Raw genomic sequence first — 27026 nt, 5'->3', positions numbered from 1 at the left:
TAATAAAGGAAAAGATGTCTGGATGGAGGGAAGTAACAAGTGGAGTCCCTCAAGACTCAGTGTTGGCGCCAGAAATGTTCCTGATTTACGTAAATCCCTACGTGTCAAGTGGGGTTGGTGGAGGATTAGTGCCCCTCCCTGTAAAACAATTAACTCTAAGCCCTTGGCCACCCCGTTTGGGATACATGGCGTCTGGCAATGAATGAATGAATATGGTAGATGGAGTGAACAGTTATGCAAGTCTGTTTGCAGATGATGTAAAGATCTTGAGGAAGACAGAGGTTGAGGAGGATTGTAAAATACTGCAGGAGGATTTGGATAGGATACACAATTGGAGCCGGACGTGGGAAATGAAATTTAACGTAAAGAAATGTAAAATATTGGAAATGGGTAAAAGTACCAGGAGACCATCACTGAATTATTTTTGGGGTAATGAATTAATCACAAAAAGGAGAGAAGAGAAAGATTTGGGAGTGCTGGTCCAAGATAGTTTGTCACCACAAAAGCACATTAACAAGATAGTTGGAGAGACTTATAAACTCTTGACTAACATAAGAGTAGCATTTCATTATATGGATGAGGAAATGATGAAAAAATTGATAGTGGCCATGATCCGCCCCAGGTTAGAATAAGCAGTGGTAGTGTGGTCCCCACACAAAAAGAAAGATATAAACAAGATTGAGAGAATACAAAGAACAGCAACCAAGATGGTCCCCAGTCGGACAGATCTGTCATACAGAGAGAGGCTGGAAAAACTGGATTTGCCTTCGTTAGAGGAAAGGAGAAAGAGGGGAGACATGATTGCGGTGTTCAGGACTATGGTGGGAGTAGATAAAATTGACAAAGAAGATCTGTTTGTATGGGATAAGAGAGCAACAAGAGGACACGGAATGAAATTGAAAAAGTCAAGCTGCTTGAAGGATATCAAGAAATATAGCTTTCCTTACAGAAGTATAGACTTATGGAATAGCCTGGACAAAGAGATCGTCCAGTCTAAAAACTTAAACGAGTTTAAAGCTAAATTCGACTTATTGAGAAACAGCGACGGAAACCCACGAGCATAGTACATTCCGTGTATATCACAATTAGGTATATTAGGTAAATACTTAAATATTTGGAACGACTTAGACAAAGAGGTGGTGCATGAGAAAAACATTCATGTGTGTAAAGGTAGACTTGATAAATGTGGACATGGAGACAGGACAACACGAGCATTGCTCAATTCCTGTATACTACAAATAGGTAAATACAAATAGGTAAATACACACACACACACACACACACACACACACACACACACACACACACACACACACACACACACACACTGATGATGTAAAGATCTTGAGGAAGGTAGAGGTTGAGGAGGATTGTAAAATGCTGCAGGAGGATCTGGGTAGGATACATGATTGGAGCTGGACGTGGGAAATGAAATTTAATGTAAAGAAATGTAAAATATTGGAAATGGGTAAAAGTACCAGGAGGCCATCACTGAACTATTTGTTGGGTAATGAATTAATCACAAAAAGGAGAGAAGAGAAAGATTTGGGAGTGCTGGTCCAAGATAGTTTGTCACCTGAAAAGCACATTAACAAGATAGTTGGAGAGACTTATAAACTCTTGACTAACATAAGAGTAGCATTTCATTATATGGATGAGGAAATGAAAAAATTGATAGTGGCCATGATCCGCCCCAGGTTAGAATATGCAGCGGTAGTGTGGTCCCCACACAAAAAGAAAGATATAAACAAGATTGAGAGAATACAAAGAACAGCAACCAAGATGGTCCCCAGTCGGACAGATCTGTCATACAGAGAGAGGCTGGAAAAACTGGATTTGCCTTCATTAGAGGAAAGGAGAAAGAGGGGAGACATGATTGCGGTGTTCAGGACCATGGTGGGAGTAGATAAAATTGACAAAGAAGATCTGTTTGTATGGGATAAGAGAGCAACAAGAGGACACGGAATGAAATTGAAAAAGTCAAGCTGCTTGAAGGACATCAAGAAATATAGCTTTCCTTACAGAAGTATAGACTTATGGAATAGCCTGGACAAAGAGATCGTCCAGTCTAAAAACTTAAACGAGTTTAAAGCTAAATTTCACTCACTGAGATACAGCGATGGGAACCCATGAGCATAGCATATATTGTGTGTATCACAATTAGGTATATTGGGTAAATACATAAGTATTTGGAACGACTTAGACGAAAAGGTGGTGCAGGAGAAAAACATTCATGTGTGTAAAGGTAGACTAGATAAATGTGGGTATGGAAACAGGACAACACAAGCATCGTTCAATTCCTGTATACTACAAATAGGTAAATACACATTCATTCGCATCTTAACCCCAAGAGAAGAAAGGACAGATCCTCACCACACCACATCGCACGAGGGTCAACTGTGCAGTGCAATCAGCGACATTCGCAGCAGGCCCAACAGCAGAGCTGGTTTGCCCATGCCGCATCATAATGGACCCATCCCCTTACCCGTGCCTGCCCTGATCAGCTGATCAGACCAAATGCAGGAGAATATCCCCTCAGGGCTGCGTCATCATTTATCCATTCACAATTTCTCTAAATCATTTCTAACACGCGCAACCACTCTTCCTTGCTCAACATACATCCTTCTCGCATCCAACGCTCTCTCCACACTGTCCATCCATTCTATTCGTGGTCGTCTTCTCAGCCTTACACCTCTCACATCCGATTCAGTTATCTTTCTTTTTTTTTTCTTCTTTTTTTTTTTTATGTCTGACCCTGGGCAAAGGCTTCAAGGCCTTTTCCCAAGTCCCAGTAGTCCTCTTGGCACCCAGTAGTCCTCCTATATCTCCACATGTCACCACTTTAACGCTAACACCCACCATCCATACCGAATACATGCTAGGGCTGTCTCATACAGGACTGGTGTACTGGTATTAGCGGGGGTACTTTTATGACATGTCGGTGGGTCATCTGGTAGATCAGAAAAGTCTGCTTTGTAAGAAATTCAAATCCTTAAACTGTTCCCTGCCCCAGCCGGGATTCGAACCTGTGTCCAGAAGAACTGCAGGTCACCTCTCTACCGACTGAGCCACCGCCTCCCCCAGTTGCTCATCATCCACTCTCTCCATGTGCCCAAACCACTGAAACACCTTCTGCTCAAATTGATCAGCCATCTCCCACACAACTCCAGTTCTCCTTCGCACTTCATCATTTCTCACTCAATCCATACGTGTCACTCCACACATTCTCCTCAGACACCTTATCTCCATTACATTCAAATTTTTCCTCTCTGCTACACCCATATTCCACGTTTCAGCCCCATATAACGCAGTCGGTACCACAACACCCTCATACAGCCTTCTCTTTATATCCATTCTAAGCGAACGACATCTAAACACTTTTTTCAATCCTCTCAGAACCTTTCCTACTTCACTCATTCTGAACTTCACTTCTGTATCTATTCTTCCATCCACAGCAACATGTGACCCTAAATACTTAAAACACTCTACCTCCTCATGCAACTCACCATTCAAAACTATATTCATCCTCCTACCATCTACCAACCTCATACACTTCATCACTTTACTCTTATTCTCATTTACTCTCAATTTCCTCCTTTCATACACTCTTCCAAACTCCTCTACCAACTGACTCAATCTCTCCTCTGAATCAGCCATCAGTGCAGTATCATTCATAACAGCTGATGATGCAGATTCCACTCTCTACCATCAGCATTCACTAGACTCGAACCTCCACTTAACACTCTTGCATTCACCTCCCTTACAACACCATTCACATAAATATTAAACAACCAAGGCAACATCACCCATCCCTGCTGCAGCCCCACTCTCACAGGAAACCAATCACTCACAGTATTTCCCACTCTTACACACACTCTACTACTTACAAAAAAATTTGCACTCCATTTAGCAACCTACCATCAAGTCCATACAATCTTAAAATAGTCCACAAAGCCTCCCTATCAATTCTATCATACGCTTTCTCTAAATCCATGAATGCCCAAAACACATCCTTACCTTTTGCTAAATACTTTTGACACACCTGTCTCACAACAAACATCTGATCTATGCATCCCTTCCCTCTCCTAAAGCCACACTGCTCATCACCAATCATTCCCTCTGTACTCTCTCTAACTCTCTTAACCCATGGATTGTGCAATACCTTTTTTTATTCCACTCCATGGTGTGCAAATAATGAAGGGGAAAAAAAAAAATATATATATATATTTTTTTTTTTTAGTTTTTATTATAAACTTGAAGATAAACATCCATGGCATCATCTGGTGAAAAAAAAAAATAATAATAATCCCTCTCTCTCTCTTCCTCTGTCTGTCTTTGCATAGGGCCATGCCTAAGTTTACGTATGGTAGTGGTGAAAAAACGAAAAACAAAAAATTTTGTTTTGCTTTTGTTTATTATAAGTTTGAAGATAAACATCCAGGGCATCATCTGGTGAAAAGAAAAAAAAACTCTCTCTCTCCATCTTTAAGTAGCGCTATGCGTAAGTTTGCGTAGGGGTCGAGTTGTCTACAGTGATGCACAGCCAGCACAGCCTGAGCTTTGGCTCGCAATCCATGGGTTAATTACCACCCTACTATACACCTTACCTACAACACTCAACAGACTTATACCCCAAAAGCTAGTACACTACCTTTATACAATGGAACCACACAAACACTTGCCCGGTCAATTGGCACCAAACGTCTCACAAAACACACATTCAACAATCTTATTTAACCATTCACCAATAGTTGCTCCACCACCTTTCAGGCATTCCAAAGCACACCCATCCATACCTGCACTTTTCCCTACTTTCATCTCCACTTCCTGCCTCCTGCACTTCCTGCACTGTGATAAAAGAAACATTCATCTCTCTCAACACATTTATTCCTTGCACCCTTCCATCTGCCACAATCTCAGCCTCCCTTTCCTCATCTACATTTAACAATCTTTCAAAATACTCTGCTCATCTCTTCCTTACTGCATCCATCTCAGTTAACATCCTTCCATCCTCTGCTTTTACTTATGGAACAAAAATGTTTACTATTAAGAAAAAATACTTTCATCTCACGTGTTCTCGTAAGGTGGCATTCAGTACCACATTCTTCGTTCGATGTCACAGCCCAACACATTTCGAACCGACAGAGCATACAGTTATTTCTGCTCCTTACAGTTAAGTGTACATTATTGCACATTCTGTTGTTCGTTCGTGTATGTGAGAAAGAAAGAGTATTGATACAAACAAGCAAGCCTTGAACAATGCTTTACTGTACTGGTGTCAGGGACATTGAGTTAGGGAGACCCATAAAAACTGCGAACAATTATGGGAAGGGAACGAAGGTCACTGGTATGTTTATACGACCCTACTTTATCATCCCAAACAGCCAGGCAGTCCTTTCAACCCAGATGTTTTCGCCAATATGTTTTAATGCTAAAGTAACATGCACCCTAATTTTATGTTTAAATGCTAATGTAACGTGCCCCCTAATTTTATTAATTCTTTCACGAATCATAGCAAATCACAAGACGGGTTTAGGGAGGAGGGGAAAAAGCCAGGTGTACCAGAGAGTCTTTTCACATCTGTAAGAAAAAGAAAATGACTTTATAACTTTGAAAAAATGGTTCCAAGGTCTGCTATGGGAGCGCACAAATTTCTGAACTCACGAACATTGAGGGGGGTAAACATACGCTTTGCTGTATGCAGTAAAAACACCTTACCAAATCAGTTCATCCTGATAGTCTGTTATATTTTTCTGATTATTTCTGGGTTGGTAAATAAACATTTCTTGTTAAATCTGTTTCCCCACTGTTTTTAGCTGTTCTGGTGTGACGACTGTTTGATTTGTTAACATAATGGCAGAAGACACTGTTCTAAGTGTTTAAACCTGGCCTAACCTAGCTTAATTGCACCTAATAATTTAACCTAATCTAATCTTCAGTTGGGAAGTTGGGAAATGATGTCCACATTTGAGTATGATGAGTTTCATCCATTGTGCTAGAAACAATCATAGGTACTGCTTTAGAACGTGATGATAATAACAGGGAGGAAATATGTCAGTAAGAAAATGTAATTTACCAAACTGAATATAATCTGAAAAATACTGAAACAAGCTGGAGGAATATACATTGAACTGGAAAGGTCTTTCTGGTACTTAAGGTGTACAGTTACCGGTAAATAAATCAGTCTAACAGTACAGTACTTGTGTTTTGTTTCCGCCGAATTAATCATGCTTTCGGACTAATTGGGCACCCCTTAACACCATATAGCCCGGATAATCGGGCTATTTATGTATAAGGAAATGGGGGGTCAAGAGGTGTTTTTAAGAGGGACAGCAGATATCCGCGGATTTTTTAACAGCCGCGGGTGTCTCTGTTACCTAACCCCCACGGATGTTAAGGGATGACTGTAAAGCCAATCATGGATGAGTGAGGCTGGTCACTCTCATCTTAAATGTCAAGACCAACTTGCCTAGCCCTGGGCTCCTATGCACCTCATGGGGCAGCACAGGATTAGATGATGATCATGATACAGTATATTATTTATATATATGTATGTATATATTGTGATTGGTGGGGGCGCTCACCAGCCATTCACTCAATATAGTGCTGCTCTCGGGAGCCTGCCCTTTCCTCTCTTCCTCCTTTCCATCCTTCCTCTTCTGTCTTTCTTTCCTTCACTCTTTCCTCTTCCTTCTGTCAACGGGTGACTCTACACTAAGTGACAAGCCAAATGGTTTTCTGTACACCAGGAAACCATTTACTATGCTGGGTGGTAACCATATAACCAAATTATGTCACCTGGTGGTTTAGTGGGCAATTAAGGCGCTCCAATTAGATTGAACCAGTGCACGTTTATATCCAAAGGGTGGTTGGGGTTTATTGCTCATGATGCCACTCAGGGAGGAGTAAGGCTGGTCACTTTTATCTTAAATGTCAGGACCAATCTGCCTAGCCCTGAGATTCTATGCTTCTCGTGGGGCAGGACTGCATTAGATGATAGATGTATATATATAATGGAGATGAGGTGTCTGAGGAGTATGTGTGGAGTGACGCGTATGGATCGAGTGAGAAATGATGAAATGCAAAGAAGAACTGGAGTTGTTCGGGAGATGGCTGATCGAGTTGAGCAGAGGGTGTTGTGATGGTCTGGGCATATGGAGAGAATCGAAAATGAGTGATTGGACTGTGGTAGGTGGGGGCGCTCACTATCCACTCACTCGATGTACTGCTGCTCTCGGGTGTCTGCCCTTTCCTCTCTTCCATCCTTCTTTCCTTCCATCCTCTTCTGTCTTTCTATCCTTCATTCTTTCAATGTCCCTCTGCCTACGGATAACTTTACACTCCCTCTTCTGTCTTTCTTTCCTTCATTCTTTCCTTTTCCTTCTGCCTGTGGGTGACTCTACACTGAGTGACATGCCAAATGGTTTCCTGTACACCAGGAAACCATTTACTATGCTGGGTGGTAACCATATAACCAAATTTTGGCACCTGGTGGTTTAGTGGGTAATTATTGCACTTCAGTCGGATTGAGCCGGTGAAGGTTTATATCCAAGGGATGGTTGGGGTTGATTGCTCAGGTAATGCCTCTCAGGGATGAGTGAGGCTGGTCACTCTCATCTTAAGTGTCAAGACCAATTGCCTAGCCATGGGCTCCTACACTCCTCTTGGGGCAATGTAGGATTGGATGATGGATGGATTGATGGATGGTGAAAAAGATAACTACATCTGATGTGAGAGGTATAAGGCTGAGAGGAAGACCATGAATAGGATGGATGGGTAGGACGCGAGAGGGATGTCTGTTGAACAAGGAAGTGTGGCTATGCGTGACAGAAATAAACAGAGAGAAATTGTGAATGAATAAATGATGACGCAGCCCTAAGGGGATAATTCTCCAGCATTTGGTCTGATCAGCTAATTTGGTCAGGTGTGGGTGAGGGGATGGGTCTATTATGTTGTGGCAGGGGTAAACCAGCTCTGCTGTCGGGCCCTACTGTGGATGTCACTGATTTGCACTGCGCAGTTGACCCTTGTGCGGTGTGGTGCGGTGAGGATCTGTCCCTTCTCCCCTTTGGGGCTAAGATGTGAATGAATGTGTTTGAATGGATGAGTAAATTGGGAGTGTGTGGTCCTGTCTTGGCTACCTCCCTTTCCTTGGGGGAAGCAGCCTAGGTATATAGATAGACAAATAGATAGACAGATAGATAAAAAGATAGATATATACTGTGTATTTAATATATATATATATATATATATATATATATGTATATATATAACTCCCTCTTCTGTCATTCATTCCTTCATTCTTTCCTCTTCCTTCTGCCTGTGGGTGACTCTGCCCAAAGTGACAAGCCAAATGGTTTCCTGTACACCAGGAAACTATTTACTACACTGGGTGGTAACCATATAACCAAATTTTGGCGCCTGGTGGTTTAGTGGGTAATTATTGTGCTCCAGTCGGATTGAGCTGGTGAAGGTTTATATCCAAGGGGTGGTTGGGGTTTATTGCTCAAGTATTGCCACTCTGGGATGAGTGAGGTTGGTCACTCTCATCTTAAATGTCAGGACCAACTGCCTAGCCCCGGGCTCCTATGCTCCTCACGGGGCAACGTAGGATTGGATGATGGATGGATATATATATATATTTTTCTTAAATAACGGAACAGAGGAAGGAAAAGCAAATGAATAAAAAAATAATAATCCACTCACCAGATCACTGGTGTCCTCTGTTCATAAAATATCTGTAACAGTTAGGCTTGAACAGCTGTGGGTTGAAATTTGGAGGGAAACAATTCTGGGGAAGCGACTTTCAGAGAGACGCAGTTCAGGGAATGAAAGAATTCTGATAGGCAGAAGTTCTGCAATATGGCTGAGTGACATTCCAGTCATGAGCGCTACCAGATGCCCATGTAGCACGAGGGAAGGCATGGAGAGGTGGCACCATGGACACAACTTCGTATGAGCATTTGCCAAAAAAAAAATCTGTAAAATAATGCAAGGGAGGCAACATTCCTTCTTACTTGCAGGGGAGGTAGTTTATTTGTAATGGCAGGGTTGTTAATGATTCTAACAGCTTTGTTCTGAATTTTGTCTAGTTGTTTTAATGCAACCTCTCCACAACCATTCCACAAGGGTGAGCAATATTCAAGCTGAAAGCGCACATGACTCTAATAAATTATAGCTAACTGCTCATCAGCGAAGAAGTTATGGACTCTGTACAATAATCCAAGTTTCTTTGAGGTGGATTTAGCAAGTGATCTGACATGAGAGGCCCAGCTGAGGGCATTGTTGAGTGAGATGCCAAGAATTTCAATACTTTTGGAGATGGGAATATTAGTAGCACTGAAGGTAATGTACGAATCTGGCAATATCTGTCTATTAGTAAACTGTATATATTTAGTTTTACTAGTATTAAAAGAAACAAGGTTGTTTTGTCCCTATTCACTGATCGTAGATAGATCTTGATTTATGGAGATGGCTGTACTGAGTTGAGAGGTAGAAATATTAGACTTTGTAAATGGGTGTCTGAGTGTGAATGAACTATGTAGTGTTGAGTCATCTGCATATGAGTGAATGGAATTGTGGGTGACAGATAAGAGATCATTAATATGAACCAGAAATAGGGTTGACACCAGAACTGATCCCTGCGGCACGCCGGCATTAATTGAGTGGAAATTGGAATATACATCATCTACTTTTACTCTTATTTTCCTGTCACTAAGACATGAAGAAATCAAAGGAACAAAAGACTGTGTGTGTGTATATATATATATATATATATATACACACAAATATATAGTACACTCAACCCGCGGCTATCACAGGTTCCGTTATAGCGTATCTCGCTATCACGCCTATATAAAAAACTACCCTGGGGGTAAGGGGGTTGCAAGAATACTCCCCCAGTATCCCTGCTTGTCGTACGAGGCAACTAAAAGGGTTGGTGGTGGGTTAGTGCCCCACCCTGTAAAAAGGACTAACTAAAAAAGCAAACAAAGCGCCTCGGACCCGGACGGACCATACGTTGACAACTAAGGAACGGACGAAGGACATTCTTAGGGTGGGAACGTGGAAAGTGAGAGGAGTGAATGATGAAGTGAAAGAGAGAGAGATTCTTCAGGTGCTTGAGGATGCAAAAGTGAATATATGTGGATTGACTGAAACTAAATGGAAAGGTGAAAGGGCGAGAGAATGGGAATATGGTTTAGGTATATGTGCGGGAGTCAATGAAAATGAGAAGGCAAGAGAGGGAGTATGTCCAATGATAAGCAAGAAGTAGAAGGAGAATATAAGAGAGTATGGAACAGTGGGTGCAAGGATTGTATGGGTGAAGATGAAAGTAGGTATACAAGCGTGGGCGATTGTATGTGTGTATGCCCCGACAGAGGATTGAGTGGCAAGAGTGAAAGATGAGTTTTGGGCGAGTGTAGAAGCGTGTATGGACAAGTTTGAGAGGAGCGAGAGAGTGCTGTTGATTGAAGACATGAATTGCAAAGTTGGGAATGTACGAGTGGATGGAGTGGTTGGTCAGTGGGGTGTGCCAGCTGACGTAGATGGGAATGGAAGTGCTTTGGTGGACATCTGTGCTTGTAAGGGGTTGGCAATAGCCAATACCTACTTTCGGCATAAGATGATCCACCGGTATACTGTACATGGAGAGTAATGAGGAGGATGGATGGTGAACTTGTTGAACGAAAGGCAATGATAGACTACGTGTGTGTGGATGAGCGAATGAGATGATAAGTGTTGGATGCAAGGGTGTGGAGAGAGTGGGAGAATGGAGTCTCGGACCATCACTTAGTGATGGCCAAGGTAGAGCTGCAAAGAAAGTGGTTGAGGAGACGAAGGGGAAGACAGGAGGAAGCAACTCCTGTGAGAAGAGTGGAGAAATTGCAAGACAGTGAGAAAATGACAGAGTATAAGAGCATAGTGGAAGAAAGACTGGGAAGGTATGAGCTAGAGCAGATGGAAGGGGTGGAAGACGTATGTAAGATATTCATGGAAGAGATAGGCGCAGCGTGTGAGGCAGTTTGTGTAGTGAGGAGGAGATGCAAGGGTGTGCAAGGGACAGCATGGTGGAATGATGAGGTGAAACGAGCTGTGGAACAAAAGAAGAAGGCATATAGTGAATGGTTAGCGAGTACAGATAGGGGAGAAGATGAGAGAGAGAAGAGAGAGGCATATGTGAGCAGGAGAAGGGAGGTTAAGAGACTGGTGAAGGAGAGTAAGAAGAAAGTGGATGAAGAGTTTGGGAGGAATCTGAGTGTGAAATGGAGGGAGAGTAAGAAATTGTTTTGGAAGGAGGTCAAGAAAGTAAGGCAGTGTGAAAGGGGAAATAGTAGGGGAGTGAAAGATAGGAATAATAGATTGTTGGTGGAGAAGAGAGAGAAACTGAGCAGATGGAAGGAGCACTTTGAGGATTTGCTGAATGTGGAGAGTGAGAGCAGTGCAAGTATAAGTGGTTGGGGAATGGCTGGGAGAAGAAGAGATGAAAGGAGGGAGGAAGAGATCAGTAGGGCAGAAGTAGTGGAGGCGATGAAGAATATTAAGTTGGGAAAGGCCCCAGGAATTGATGGAGTGTGTGGTGAAATGTTTAGGTATGGGGGTGAGATTGTTGTAGAGTGGATATGGAAGTTGTGTAGATTGGCTTGGGAAGAGGGAAGGGTTCCAGAGGACTGGAAATCAGGTATAATTGTTCCTTTATACAATGGAAAACGAGAGAGAGAAGTATGTGGTAACCATAGGGGTATCTGCCTACTTAGTGTGACTGGTAAAATATATGGTAGAATACTCATTGATAGGGTTAGGCATATGACAGAGGAGCTAGCTGGAGAAGAACAAGAGGGATTTAGGAAGGGAAAAGGGTGTGTAGATCAGATATTTGTTCTACGATGTTTAGTGGAGAAGTATCTAGAGAAGGGAAGGAAAGTGTATGCTGCCTTCATGGACTTGAAGAAAGCTTATGACAGAATAGATAGGCAAGGTATGCGGAAGGTATTAAGAATATATGGAGTGGAGGGGAAATTGATGAGTGCTGTGAAGAGTATGTACGAGGGAGCTAGGGTTACGGTGCGAGTGGATGGTGAGCTGAGTGAGTTCTTTGATCTCAATGTGGGACTGAAACAGGGTTGTGTGATGTCTCCATGGCTGTTTAATATATAGATGGATGGGGTTGTAAAGGAAATGCAGGGTAGGGCAGTGGATGTGGGGGTGGCTCTAATGAATGAGGGTGAGATTTGGAAGCTTCCAGTGTTGCTGTTTGCTGATGATACAGTACTTTTGAGTGAAGATGAATGAGAGTTGCAAGGTTTGGTGAATGAATTTGGGACAGTGTGTAGGAGGAGGAAGCTGAAAGTTAATGTAAACAAAAGTAAAGTTATGGTGTTTGAGAGGAATGAAGTCACAGAGTGTGCAGTGAGGCTGGATGGTGAGGATACGGAGAATGTGAGTGCATTCAAGTACTTGGGTAGTGTGATGAGTAAGGATGGAACTTTGGGGGATGGAGTGCGTGAAAGGGTACAGCAGCGAAGGAAGGTCGTTGCTACACTGAAAGCAGTGATGAGAAATAGGGAGGTGAGTATGGAAGTTAAGAAGTCACTGCATGATAGTGTTGTGATCCCTACCCTGACGTATGGAAGCGAGGCTTGGACCTTGCAAGAGGGGAACAAGTCAAGAGTGAGAGCAGTGGAAATGAGTTACTTGAGAGGAGCATGTGGAGTGACGTGGAGGGACAGGTTGATGAATGAAGAAGTGAAGGAACGCTGTGGGGTGGATGTGGATGTGGTTGAGAAGATTAGGAGAAATACACTGAGGTGGTTTGGACATGTGAAGAGAATGGAGAATGAAAGACTGACTAAGAGGGTGTATGTAGGTGAGGTGGAGGGAGGGAGAGGTAGACCAAGGATGAGGTGGAGGGATGGAGATGAGAGGTATATGAGAGAGGGGGGGGTGAGTTGGGGGGAGGGTAGTCAAATGGTGGGTGACAGAGCGACTTGGAGGCGTTTTGTCTGCGGCCACCATTTGCGGGATTAGGGTGTCGGGCTATAGATAGATAGATAGATGCACTAAATGCCTGCTATCGCGCACCGTAAATGTTCGAAAATTTTAAAAAGACCAGGCTCCAGTGCTCCGCCCAGCCAACAAATGCTTCACTCCGTGATTGGTCGTGTGACTTCAGCGTCAGCCGAGTGCTGATTGGCCACCCGACCGAGTCTCCTGCCCCCCAAACCATTTAAGTGCGCGCCCTCAGACCGTGAACAGTGACAACGAGAACAATAACCTTTTTTATGAACGGCTATACCACGTTGAGTACACCGCTTCCTGTCCGATCAGCGAAGTTAAGCAACGTTGGGTCTGGTTAGTACTTGGATGGGTGACCGCCTGGGAACACCAGAAGCTGTTGGCATTATGTTCTCCCTACGTGTCAAGTGAGGTTGGTGGAGGATTAGTGCCCCTCCCTGTAAAACAATTAACTCTAAGCCCTTGGCCACCCCGTTTGGGATACATGGCGTCTGGCAATGAATGAATGAATGAAACCATGGTCAACGTACCCACTCCCCGTCCCCCTACCATCACCCAACATAATGCTGCGGCATCTGGCAAGGAAATAAAGAAGAGGAAGAACCTAAGTTATGCAGATAAACTGGAAATGTGAAACTTATAGAGAATGGTGAGACCAAGCAAAGTGTGGGAAGAAACATAACATCAATGAATCAACTGTGAGGGGTATTTATAAGAATCGTGATCACATCATAAAACATGCTCATTTTTAGACTATTATATAATAATATGTGGTACAAAAAAGGTATCTTAGAGGTAAATATTGAGGTCAAGGCACCAATTAGAATTATTACCATAAGTTCTTCAATTCGGCTATCACGGTTTCGGCTATAGAGCAGCCATAGCGGGACCAATTGGAAGTGATAGCCGAGGGTTGAGTGTATACATATATATATACAGTACAATCCCTGCTATCTGATATCCAGACAAACGGAATACTCAGAAAAACGGGAAAATTCAAGGGCTGGTGAAAATGTCAGTAAGTTATAACTGTGCGCCAATTTGAACTGACCGCCAAACCGCCGTTTTATCATGTCACGCGAGGCTGGGTGAAGTCGGACTAAGCGAGGTGAAGGAATTTCTGGCTAATGTAAATCCCTAGAAAATCCTCTTAACCAGCCCTCCTCTTCCCTCTTTCCCCTACTTGAATTCAGTCATCCTCCACAATTTCCACAAATCACCAGACTGCTTTTTACCACCAGACAGTAAACAAGCTCTCTTGCTGTTGTGTTGCTCTGTTGGACGTTAATTTCAACTCTCCAAAATGCCTAAAGAGCAAACTAAACATAAGCGTGTCGTGCTTACCTTGAAACAGAAGCTAGACATATGCAATAGATTTGAAAAAGGCGAACATTATAAAACACTGACGATTGAGTATAATGTAGGAAATTTAACGATTTATGATACCAAGGCCTAAGCATCCAAGCTCAATGAATTTTTCATGGAAAGTGAGACAAGTAAGTCCATTGAAAAAAGGGATACTCTTCATCGTTCAAGTGGTTTTGCTTAGAAAGATCTAGGGGAGCACCTATTTCTGGTCCTCTTATATAAGAAAAAGCAAGAGAGTTTCACAGTAAAATGAATATAGAAGTCAAGTATGATTTCAGTATTGGATGGTTAAATCGCTTCAAAGACAGGCATGGAATTTGTAAACCAGACATCTCAGGAGAGAGCAAATCAGCAAACGCCAGTGTTTTTCTTCCTAACGGACCGACTCTAACTTGCACCACATAAATTCATCTTAGAACGCATGTGTGCTGGCAGAGATGAAAAAAAAAAATGTTAATAGGAATGAAGGTTTACTTTGTTGGAAGAAAAAAAAAAAAAATATGTTTGAACTTCATATGTAAATCATTTACTGTATTTTGTTCTGTGCAAACAGCTGATTGGCAGGTGAAGGGTGGAATGGTGGCGGTCAGTCGGGGCCGGAACTGTAAACAAAGCTTGTGTGGGGGCACAGAGGTCGTGGTAATTCTACAGTGCAGTCTTAACATCAGTTCACCAATAAATGTTCAAGATTTTATTTCTTTATCTTCCACTTTTATGAGTACAGTACATAAAACGAATACTTTGGTAGTTAACAGAATGGTGCAAAACAAATGAGTGGCAAAATGGTGGCGGTCAGTCATGGCCGGGTCCGTAAACAAAGCTCATGTGGGGACACAGGTGTCGTGATAATTCACCAATAAATATTCAGGACTTTCTGACCACTACTTGGTGGTGACCAGAATTAGGATTCAAGTAAGATGGAGGAATAGAAGAAGGGAAAGACGAGAGGAAGGAGTAGTTGCAAGGAGAGTGGAAAGGTTACAAGAGGATGAGAAAAAGGCAGAGTATAAGAGAGAAGTGGAGGAACGATTGGGCAAATATGAATTGGAGCAGATGGGAGACGTGGAAGGTGTGTGTAGGATATTTACAGAAGAAATATGTGCAGCATGTGATGTGGTGTGTGGAAGAGAAGACGGAGGGGGGTGCAAGGAACAGCGTGGTGGAATGAAGAGCTGAGACAGGCTGTGGCACAAAAGAAGAAAACAAACAATGAATGGATGAGAAATAGGGGCGTGGAAGAAGTTGAGAGGCGGAAGAGAGAGTTATATGTAGAAAGAAAGAGAGAGGTGAAAAGATTAGTAAGAGAGAGTAAGAAGAGAGTGGATGAGGAATTTGGAAGGAATTTCAGTGTAAAGTGGAGGGACTGTAAGAAAATGTTCTGGAAAGAGGTGAAAAGAGTACGACAGGGTGGAAGTGAAGTTAGCAGGGAAGTGAAAGATAAAAATGATAATTACTAGTGGAGAAGGGAGAAAAAGTGAGCAGATAGAGAGAACACTTTAAGGAATTGTTGAACTTAGAAGATGGAAGCAATGCGAATATAAGTGGCTGGGGAATGGCTGGGAGAAGGAGGGAGGTGAGAAGACAGGAAGAAATCAGTAGGATAGAAGTTGTGGAAGCAATGAAGAAAGTTAAATCGGGGAAAGACCCAGGAATTGATGCAGTGTGTGGTGAAATGCTGAAGCATGGAGGAGAGATAGGAGTAGAATGGATGTGGAAGATGTGCAGATTGGCCTGGGAGGAAGGTAGAGTCCCAGAGGATTGGAAGTCAGGTATAATTATTCCCTTGTACAAAGGAAAAGGGGAAAAAGAAGTGTGTGGTAATCATAGGGGCATTTGTCTTCTTAGTATAACAGGAAAAGTGTATGGTAGGATACTTATTGACAGAGTTAGAGAAAGAACAAAGAAATTAGTTGGAGAAGAACAGGGAGGCTTTAGGAAGGGAAGAGGTTATGTAGATCAGATATTCATTCTTTGATCTTTAGTGGAAACGTTTCTAGAGAAGGGAAAGAAGTTGTATGCAGCTGTCATGGATTTGGAGAAAGCATATGACAGGGTGGATAGACAAGGATTATGGAAAGTGTTAAGAATATATGGAGTAGATGGGAAGTTGTTGAATGCTGTGAAGAGTATGAACAATGATGCGAAGGCTGCAGTGCGTGTGGATGGTGAACTATGTGAATTTTTCTCTTTGAAAGTTGGGTTGAAACAGGAATGTGTCATGTCTCCATGGTTGTTCAATCTGTACATGGATGGGGTAATAAAAGAGGTACAAGGTAGGGTAGTGGATGTTGGAGCGGCCCTGGTGAGAGAGGATAGTGTTTGGAAACTCCCTGTACTGTTGTTTGCAGATGATACTGTGTTGTTGAGTGAAGATGAAGGGGAGCTGCAAGGCTTGGTGGATGAGTTTGGGAGAGTGTGTAAGAAACGGAATCTAAAGGTGAATGTAGGGAAGAGTAAAGTGATGGTCTTTGAGAGGGGTGAAGTCAGTGAATGTACAGCGGGGTTGGATGGTGAGGAATTGGAAAATGTGAGTACGTTTAAGTGTAGTGCCACACATTTGATATTCATGTATGTGTTTAGTAGTACTGTAATTTTAAGTTAGATAGGGTGTAACCTGAATATTAGTTTATAAGTTCCTACCCTAAGTAGTAATTCATATATTAATAATTACTGTAGGGCTAACTCTATTTTTTATATGTATGTACCTCTGTATCTATGCAGTGGGTGATGTAATTGTGGATGTTGAGCTATGGGAATTCCCCGTCTCGTAGAGTAACGAATAACAGACAGATGCGCCAACTTTTCTTGTCGTTGTTGGGCGCCGAGTTTAAACGTTAAACAGAGTAATGATGAATATACAATTCTTTCTGTAACCTAGTTGTGAAATGTTTGCTAATGAAGCTGCTAGAACACAAGTATGTAAGATTAGCAGTCCAAAAGGCCTAAATAATGTCATTTGTGAGGATTTAAAGTTCCATTTATCTTGGCCGTCACTAGATGGCATGAGCTGCTTTCAGATTCAAATTGAAATAGTAATAGAATCAGTATCTAAATTAAGTAAGGAATAAATCCCAAATTTTCCCCAATTCAATCAAAAGTCTTGTCGTCATGGGTACACTGCTAAATAAATTGTACAGAGAATTGAAACCCCCCATATTTCAAAACACCACCTCATTTGACTTGAGCAGTGGCGTCCTTAGTGCCCGACATACCCCACTTGCTGCCTAGACATCGTGTGTAACAGATGTTCGTTTAGGTGAGTCGTCCACATTTCTTCTTCCTCCCCCTCTTTCTTTGTTTAATCCTTACTTATTATGAACTATGAGAAGTAATATTGTTGAGAGTTTAACGTAGTGACTTGCTGCCCAGACATCGTGTGTAACAGATGTTCGTTTAGTCCCCAGACACCGGCGGCGACGTCCGTGGGAGCACGCCATTATTCCCAAGTATTGCCCATAGACTTTTACAGTTACACTTGCACCACTCACGAGTTATTATTACAAACCGAAGGTATTTGATGTGTTATTAATGATTCTATCAAGTGAACTTTTTTTTTGTAGATAAGGAATAGAAGTATAAAAGTGATATGTTCTGTAACGGAAAGGAAAATTCAAATTCATCAACTGTTCTCTTTCTTTAAAATTAGTTTATTAGAAAAATTATAATCAGGAGCGTGGAAGGGAACTTACTGATTGTGAGCAATAATGTGATATTTGAGTTGTACCTCGAGGCTAAACAAGCCCGAGTGATTGAGGTGTTCCTAGTGATTGTATTTCTTTTTTTTTAATTATTCCTCGAGGCTAGACAGGCCCGAGAGATTATGTATTTCTAGTGATTATATAACATTGTTGATGGTGAACTGTAAAAAAATAATGTTTTGATGTGAGAACCGAGAAAATTATATGAGGAGAATACCTTATATGGGTGAAAGATGAATTCAAATAATCATTCTTATTGACTCGAGGCTATGCCAGCCCGAACAGACAATTCATACCCGTAAAAGTGTCCCTGTCTTGAGGCCATTGTTGAGCCCAAGAGTAACGGCCAAAAAGAAAGTAAAGTACAATGACTCCATATCTCGCGTGTATCAAAATTGTTTCGTCTGGTAATAATGTTAGAGGAATGATCACCCAAAAGCCTTAGTAACATTTACAATCTTCTCTCATACTAAAAAGGGTCATGTAAGTAAAAAAATGTCTTTGTGGAAATTAACAGAATTATTAAAGTATATAGCATTTTCTTTTCTTTATTAGTATACCTAATCAAGGAAATTATGTCCTCAAGCCAAATTCACTCCCCTTCCAATTCAAGATCCCTTCGCTGAGGGAACGACAACCACCTGAGGTACCGACTAAATCTAAACTCGGCCAAAAACTACAAACGCTACCACAATTCATTCTTTTCATAAATATTTACCATCCACTATACTAAGTCGAGTACCACTTGTATATCCATGGGTGAGTTGATCAATACCCACAACAGGTAAGAAAATACATACCACTAGCATCACACTGGTGAATACCGGTGGGACAACATTCATAGCTTTACACTGGTGGCAGCGGCGGTGGGATACTCATCGTTCCCAAATTAGTGGCGTTGGTGAGAAAGTGAAGGGAAGTGAAGAGCAAAGAGAAGCGAGAATGCTAAGGGTAGCATTGGTTGATCATTAGGAAATACCTCCGCAACGCAATATTCAGAACATCCTGGTAGTAATGAGGTTCAAATAATGTACTAGATATGGTTACCCCTGGGGAAGGGGGGAAAGAATACTTCCCCAGTATCCCTGCTTGTCGTAAGAGGCGACTAAAGGGGGCCTTTTTATCTCCAGTCTGTCTCCTTACTGTCCTCTTCTGTTCTTCTGTCCTACCTCTCGTCTTGATATTTCCATGTTTTCCCAGCTTAGTGCTAATTCTTCACTTTTCTTTCCTTCCTTCTAGCTTAGAATGTTAAGGGTTAGGTAATTACATGTTTGCTAGACAAATGTTACCCAGAGACAAACATACACAAAACATCATACACTGTCTTGGGCAATACTTCATCGACTTTGGGGACGTCACGAGGTATCGTCCTGGACAACGGAGGAGAGCACAGAAGGTTGGATAGCTTGGTGTGAGCGAAAAAAGAGACCATACAGCCGGGTACCTGTAGAAAACTGAATGCCAAATGGGACGGCCCGTACAAAGTGATTGAAGTACTGCTAGATGGAAGTGTTTATATCATTGAAAATGTATTTAGTGGAAGAAAAATACAAAGGGCTGCTGAAAAGGTAAAACCATATTACGGTACCGAGGAATGGCTCTTAGAACCGCTGCAGCGGGAGCTCGCCCCGGAGCCCGAAGATGAGCGATTACCACCGCGAGTGAGGATTGCCCCTCGGAGACTCATAGAGGAGTGTTAGAAAAGTGGATAAGTGCATGTGACGAATGTTGTGAAACATAACTGCTTAAAGTTATGTTCCGGGTGGACTCATCCCGAGGAGAGGGTGTAAAAAAGAAAAAGAGTGAAGAGTTCCTGTTGGAACCGGGAAGTGCCTTACTTCGAGGGGAGTATATAATCCCCTCACCTTACAGTTAGCACGGTTTGTGAGGTAGTGGAGTCTTCAGGACAGAATGAGCGCTCACCTCTTGCGGGCGGAGAGCTGGAAACGAAAGGACAGAGTGAATGTGATTGCGAGTGGAAGAGTGTAAGGAAGCGCCTCCCGTGGTGATCTCAATCTCGAGAGACCCTGTCGAGCTCAGGTGAGTGACAAGCTATCCTCCAAAACCTGAGGCTGACTGGGGCATAAATTCCCTCATAACATCTCTAGTAAGGAGTGATCATACCTCCTAATGTAGTAAGCGACCTTCCGAGGTACGCATCAGGTGTTTAATGTGGACCGACAGGTGCCACCGATTGTGGGGAAAAGTATTCCAATTCAAAGTGTTTATAGCAGTTATCAGAGTAACAACATTCCATCCATGCACATGTCATAGAAAATTGACTTGGGTAAAATTTGTTTTCCGAACGTGGGAGCCGTGTAGTGCCACACATTTGATATTCATGTATGTGTTTAGTAGTACTGTAATTTTAAGTTAGATAGGGTGTAACCTGAATATTAGTTTATAAGTTCCTACCCTAAGTAGTAATTCATATATTAATAATTACTGTAGGGCTAACTCTATTTTTTATATGTATGTACCTCTGTATCTATGCAGTGGGTGATGTAATTGTGGATGTTGAGCTATGGGAATTCCCCGTCTCGTAGAGTAACGAATAACAGACAGATGCGCCAACTTTTCTTGTCGTTGTTGGGCGCCGAGTTTAAACGTTAAACAGAGTAATGATGAATATACAATTCTTTCTGTAACCTAGTTGTGAAATGTTTGCTAATGAAGCTGCTAGAACACAAGTATGTAAGATTAGCAGTCCAAAAGGCCTAAATAATGTCATTTGTGAGGATTTAAAGTTCCATTTATCTTGGCCGTCACTAGATGGCATGAGCTGCTTTCAGATTCAAATTGAAATAGTAATAGAATCAGTATCTAAATTAAGTAAGGAATAAATCCCAAATTTTCCCCAATTCAATCAAAAGTCTTGTCGTCATGGGTACACTGCTAAATAAATTGTACAGAGAATTGAAACCCCCCATATTTCAAAACACCACCTCATTTGACTTGAGCAGTGGCGTCCTTAGTGCCCGACATACCCCACTTGCTGCCTAGACATCGTGTGTAACAGATGTTCGTTTAGGTGAGTCGTCCACATTTCTTCTTCCTCCCCCTCTTTTTCTTTGTTTAATCCTTACTTATTATGAACTATGAGAAGTAATATTGTTGAGAGTTTAACGTAGTGACTTGCTGCCCAGACATCGTGTGTAACAGATGTTCGTTTAGTCCCCAGACACCGGCGGCGACGTCCGTGGGAGCACGCCATTATTCCCAAGTATTGCCCATAGACTTTTACAGTTACACTTGCACCACTCACGAGTTATTATTACAAACCGAAGGTATTTGATGTGTTATTAATGATTCTATCAAGTGAACTTTTTTTTTGTAGATAAGGAATAGAAGTATAAAAGTGATATGTTCTGTAACGGAAAGGAAAATTCAAATTCATCAACTGTTCTCTTTCTTTAAAATTAGTTTATTAGAAAAATTATAATCAGGAGCGTGGAAGGGAACTTACTGATTGTGAGCAATAATGTGATATTTGAGTTGTACCTCGAGGCTAAACAAGCCCGAGTGATTGAGGTGTTCCTAGTGATTGTATTTCTTTTTTTTTAATTATTCCTCGAGGCTAGACAGGCCCGAGAGATTATGTATTTCTAGTGATTATATAACATTGTTGATGGTGAACTGTAAAAAAATAATGTTTTGATGTGAGAACCGAGAAAATTATATGAGGAGAATACCTTATATGGGTGAAAGATGAATTCAAATAATCATTCTTATTGACTCGAGGCTATGCCAGCCCGAACAGACAATTCATACCCGTAAAAGTGTCCCTGTCTTGAGGCCATTGTTGAGCCCAAGAGTAACGGCCAAAAAGAAAGTAAAGTACAATGACTCCATATCTCGCGTGTATCAAAATTGTTTCGTCTGGTAATAATGTTAGAGGAATGATCACCCAAAAGCCTTAGTAACATTTACAATCTTCTCTCATACTAAAAAGGGTCATGTAAGTAAAAAAATGTCTTTGTGGAAATTAACAGAATTATTAAAGTATATAGCATTTTCTTTTCTTTATTAGTATACCTAATCAAGGAAATTATGTCCTCAAGCCAAATTCACTCCCCTTCCAATTCAAGATCCCTTCGCTGAGGGAACGACAACCACCTGAGGTACCGACTAAATCTAAACTCGGCCAAAAACTACAAACGCTACCACAATTCATTCTTTTCATAAATATTTACCATCCACTATACTAAGTCGAGTACCACTTGTATATCCATGGGTGAGTTGATCAATACCCACAACAGGTAAGAAAATACATACCACTAGCATCACACTGGTGAATACCGGTGGGACAACATTCATAGCTTTACACTGGTGGCAGCGGCGGTGGGATACTCATCGTTCCCAAATTAGTGGCGTTGGTGAGAAAGTGAAGGGAAGTGAAGAGCAAAGAGAAGCGAGAATGCTAAGGGTAGCATTGGTTGATCATTAGGAAATACCTCCGCAACGCAATATTCAGAACATCCTGGTAGTAATGAGGTTCAAATAATGTACTAGATATGGTTACCCCTGGGGAAGGGGGGAAAGAATACTTCCCCAGTATCCCTGCTTGTCGTAAGAGGCGACTAAAGGGGGCCTTTTTATCTCCAGTCTGTCTCCTTACTGTCCTCTTCTGTTCTTCTGTCCTACCTCTCGTCTTGATATTTCCATGTTTTCCCAGCTTAGTGCTAATTCTTCACTTTTCTTTCCTTCCTTCTAGCTTAGAATGTTAAGGGTTAGGTAATTACATGTTTGCTAGACAAATGTTACCCAGAGACAAACATACACAAAACATCATACACTGTCTTGGGCAATACTTCATCGACTTTGGGGACGTCACGAGGTATCGTCCTGGACAACGGAGGAGAGCACAGAAGGTTGGATAGCTTGGTGTGGGCGAAAAAAGAGACCATACAGCCGGGTACCTGTAGAAAACTGAATGCCAAATGGGACGGCCCGTACAAAGTGATTGAAGTACTGCTAGATGGAAGTGTTTATATCATTGAAAATGTATTTAGTGGAAGAAAAATACAAAGGGCTGCTGAAAAGGTAAAACCATATTACGGTACCGAGGAATGGCTCTTAGAACCGCTGCAGCGGGAGCTCGCCCCGGAGCCCGAAGATGAGCGATTACCACCGCGAGTGAGGATTGCCCCTCGGAGACTCATAGAGGAGTGTTAGAAAAGTGGATAAGTGCATGTGACGAATGTTGTGAAACATAACTGCTTAAAGTTATGTTCCGGGTGGACTCATCCCCGAGGAGAGGGTGTAAAAAAAGAAAAAGAGTGAAGAGTTCCTGTTGGAACCGGGAAGTGCCTTACTTCGAGGGGAGTATATAATCCCCTCACCTTACAGTTAGCACGGTTTGTGAGGTAGTGGAGTCTTCAGGACAGAATGAGCGCTCACCTCTTGCGGGCGGAGAGCTGGAAACGAAAGGACAGAGTGAATGTGATTGCGAGTGGAAGAGTGTAAGGAAGCGCCTCCCGTGGTGATCTCAATCTCGAGAGACCCTGTCGAGCTCAGGTGAGTGACAAGCTATCCTCCAAAACCTGAGGCTGACTGGGGCATAAATTCCCTCATAACATCTCTAGTAAGGAGTGATCATACCTCCTAATGTAGTAAGCGACCTTCCGAGGTACGCATCAGGTGTTTAATGTGGACCGACAGGTGCCACCGATTGTGGGGAAAAGTATTCCAATTCAAAGTGTTTATAGCAGTTATCAGAGTAACAACATTCCATCCATGCACATGTCATAGAAAATTGACTTGGGTAAAATTTGTTTTCCGAACGTGGGAGCCGTGTAGTGCCACACATTTGATATTCATGTATGTGTTTAGTAGTACTGTAATTTTAAGTTAGATAGGGTGTAACCTGAATATTAGTTTATAAGTTCCTACCCTAAGTAGTAATTCATATATTAATAATTACTGTAGGGCTAACTCTATTTTTTATATGTATGTACCTCTGTATCTATGCAGTGGGTGATGTAATTGTGGATGTTGAGCTATGGGAATTCCCCGTCTCGTAGAGTAACGAATAACAGACAGATGCGCCAACTTTTCTTGTCGTTGTTGGGCGCCGAGTTTAAACGTTAAACAGAGTAATGATGAATATACAATTCTTTCTGTAACCTAGTTGTGAAATGTTTGCTAATGAAGCTGCTAGAACACAAGTATGTAAGATTAGCAGTCCAAAAGGCCTAAATAATGTCATTTGTGAGGATTTAAAAGTTCCATTTATCTTGGCCGTCACTAGATGGCATGAGCTGCTTTCAGATTCAAATTGAAATAGTAATAGAATCAGTATCTAAATTAAGTAAGGAATAAATCCCAAATTTTCCCCAATTCAATCAAAAGTCTTGTCGTCATGGGTACACTGCTAAATAAATTGTACAGAGAATTGAAACCCCCCATATTTCAAAACACCACCTCATTTGACTTGAGCAGTGGCGTCCTTAGTGCCCGACATACCCCACTTGCTGCCTAGACATCGTGTGTAACAGATGTTCGTTTAGGTGAGTCGTCCACATTTCTTCTTCCTCCCCCTCTTTTTCTTTGTTTAATCCTTACTTATTATGAACTATGAGAAGTAATATTGTTGAGAGTTTAACGTAGTGACTTGCTGCCCAGACATCGTGTGTAACAGATGTTCGTTTAGTCCCCAGACACCGGCGGCGACGTCCGTGGGAGCACGCCATTATTCCCAAGTATTGCCCATAGACTTTTACAGTTACACTTGCACCACTCACGAGTTATTATTACAAACCGAAGGTATTTGATGTGTTATTAATGATTCTATCAAGTGAACTTTTTTTGTAGATAAGGAATAGAAGTATAAAAGTGATATGTTCTGTAACGGAAAGGAAAATTCAAATTCATCAACTGTTCTCTTTCTTTAAAATTAGTTTATTAGAAAAATTATAATCAGGAGCGTGGAAGGGAACTTACTGATTGTGAGCAATAATGTGATATTTGAGTTGTACCTCGAGGCTAAACAAGCCCGAGTGATTGAGGTGTTCCTAGTGATTGTATTTCTTTTTTTTTAATTATTCCTCGAGGCTAGACAGGCCCGAGAGATTATGTATTTCTAGTGATTATATAACATTGTTGATGGTGAACTGTAAAAAAATAATGTTTTGATGTGAGAACCGAGAAAATTATATGAGGAGAATACCTTATATGGGTGAAAGATGAATTCAAATAATCATTCTTATTGACTCGAGGCTATGCCAGCCCGAACAGACAATTCATACCCGTAAAAGTGTCCCTGTCTTGAGGCCATTGTTGAGCCCAAGAGTAACGGCCAAAAAGAAAGTAAAGTACAATGACTCCATATCTCGCGTGTATCAAAATTGTTTCGTCTGGTAATAATGTTAGAGGAATGATCACCCAAAAGCCTTAGTAACATTTACAATCTTCTCATACTAAAAAGGGTCATGTAAGTAAAAAAATGTCTTTGTGGAAATTAACAGAATTATTAAAGTATATAGCATTTTCTTTTCTTTATTAGTATACCTAATCAAGGAAATTATGTCCTCAAGCCAAATTCACTCCCCTTCCAATTCAAGATCCCTTCGCTGAGGGAACGACAACCACCTGAGGTACCGACTAAATCTAAACTCGGCCAAAAACTACAAACGCTACCACAATTCATTCTTTTCATAAATATTTACCATCCACTATACTAAGTCGAGTACCACTTGTATATCCATGGGTGAGTTGATCAATACCCACAACAGGTAAGAAAATACATACCACTAGCATCACACTGGTGAATACCGGTGGGACAACATTCATAGCTTTACATAAGTACTTGGGTAGTGTGATGAGTAAAGATGGAGGTTTGGAGGGTGAAGTGCTTGAAAGGGTACAGCAGGGAAGAAAGGTTGCTGGTTCCTTGAAAGCAGTGATAAGAAACAGGGAAGTGAGCTTGGAAGTGAAAAAGTTACTACATGACAGTATTGTGATACCAACTCTAACGAATGGAAGTGAAGCTTCGACGTTGTTGGAAGGACACAAGTCAAGAGTGAGAGCAGTGGAAATGAGTTATTTAAGAGGAGCCTGTGAAGTCACATGGAGAGACAGGCTGACGAATGAGGATATAAAGGAGCGTTGTGGTGTGGATGTGGATGTGATAGGAAGCGATATGAGGAACACACTGAGGTGGTTTGGCCATGTGGAGAGAATGGAGGGTGAAAGACTGACGAAGAGAGTGTATGTGAGTGAGGTGGAGGGGGGAAGAGGGAGGGGGAGGCCGAGGATGAGATGGAGGGATGGGGTGGAGAGGTATATGAGAGAGGGGGGTGTGAGTTGGGAGCAGGGCAGTGAAATGGCAGGGAATAGGGCGACTTGGAGGCGATTTGTTTGTGGCCACCCCAAACGGGATTGAGGCGTCTGGCAATAGATAGATAGATAGATAGATTTTATTTCTTTAGTTTTCCATTTTTATGAGTACAGTACATACAACAAATTATTTGGTAGTTATGAGAATGAACTTGTGCATTTTGCAGTACTGCAAGGCATTGCATGCACATGCATTATGACCATTGTGTGTGTTTGAGAGGCAATTTTTCAGGTGGAATCTCTTAGTGTGACCCCTTGATGTGAGTGGTGAGTACCTGAATTGTATTTATTGCTGTGATAATTATCACCTTTATATAGATTTGAATATCAGAAATACGGGAAAAATCTGTAACCGGGAAGGTAAATTCCCCAAGCCTCCTGGTTAACTGGGATTGTATTTTTAATATATATATATATATATATATATATATATATATATATATATACACACACACACACACATATATATATATATATATATATATATAGATAGATAGATAGATAAATAAATAGATAGATAGATATATACATATATATATATATATTTATATATAGATAGATAGATAGATAGATAAATATATATATATATATATATATTGTATATAT

General features: G+C 41.6%; 1 protein-coding gene and 1 non-coding gene across 2 annotated transcripts in view; one reads left to right on the top strand and one right to left on the bottom strand.

Moving 5' to 3' along the window:
* SIDL (SIDL trafficking protein particle complex subunit 10) overlaps positions 1 to 27026 on the bottom strand; it is a 578423-nt gene that overhangs the window by 463849 nt on the left and 87548 nt on the right. The window contains exon 5 of the mRNA XM_080275724.1: positions 25683 to 25685. Within this exon, the coding sequence (XP_080131850.1) occupies positions 25683 to 25685 (3 nt within the window). The remainder of the gene's footprint in view (positions 1 to 25682; positions 25686 to 27026) is intronic.
* LOC145404148 (5S ribosomal RNA) lies at positions 13284 to 13402 on the top strand. The gene has a single exon (XR_013898117.1). It is a non-coding gene; the product is annotated as a 5S ribosomal RNA (ribosomal RNA).

Source organism: Coenobita brevimanus, chromosome 62 (genome assembly GCF_032717465.1).
Source record: "Coenobita brevimanus isolate Jiangsu-jjx chromosome 62, ASM3271746v2, whole genome shotgun sequence".
Lineage (NCBI taxonomy): Eukaryota > Metazoa > Arthropoda > Malacostraca > Decapoda > Coenobitidae > Coenobita > Coenobita brevimanus.
Note: the sequence above shows the minus strand (reverse complement) of the source record. Positions and strands in the feature narration are given on the sequence as shown.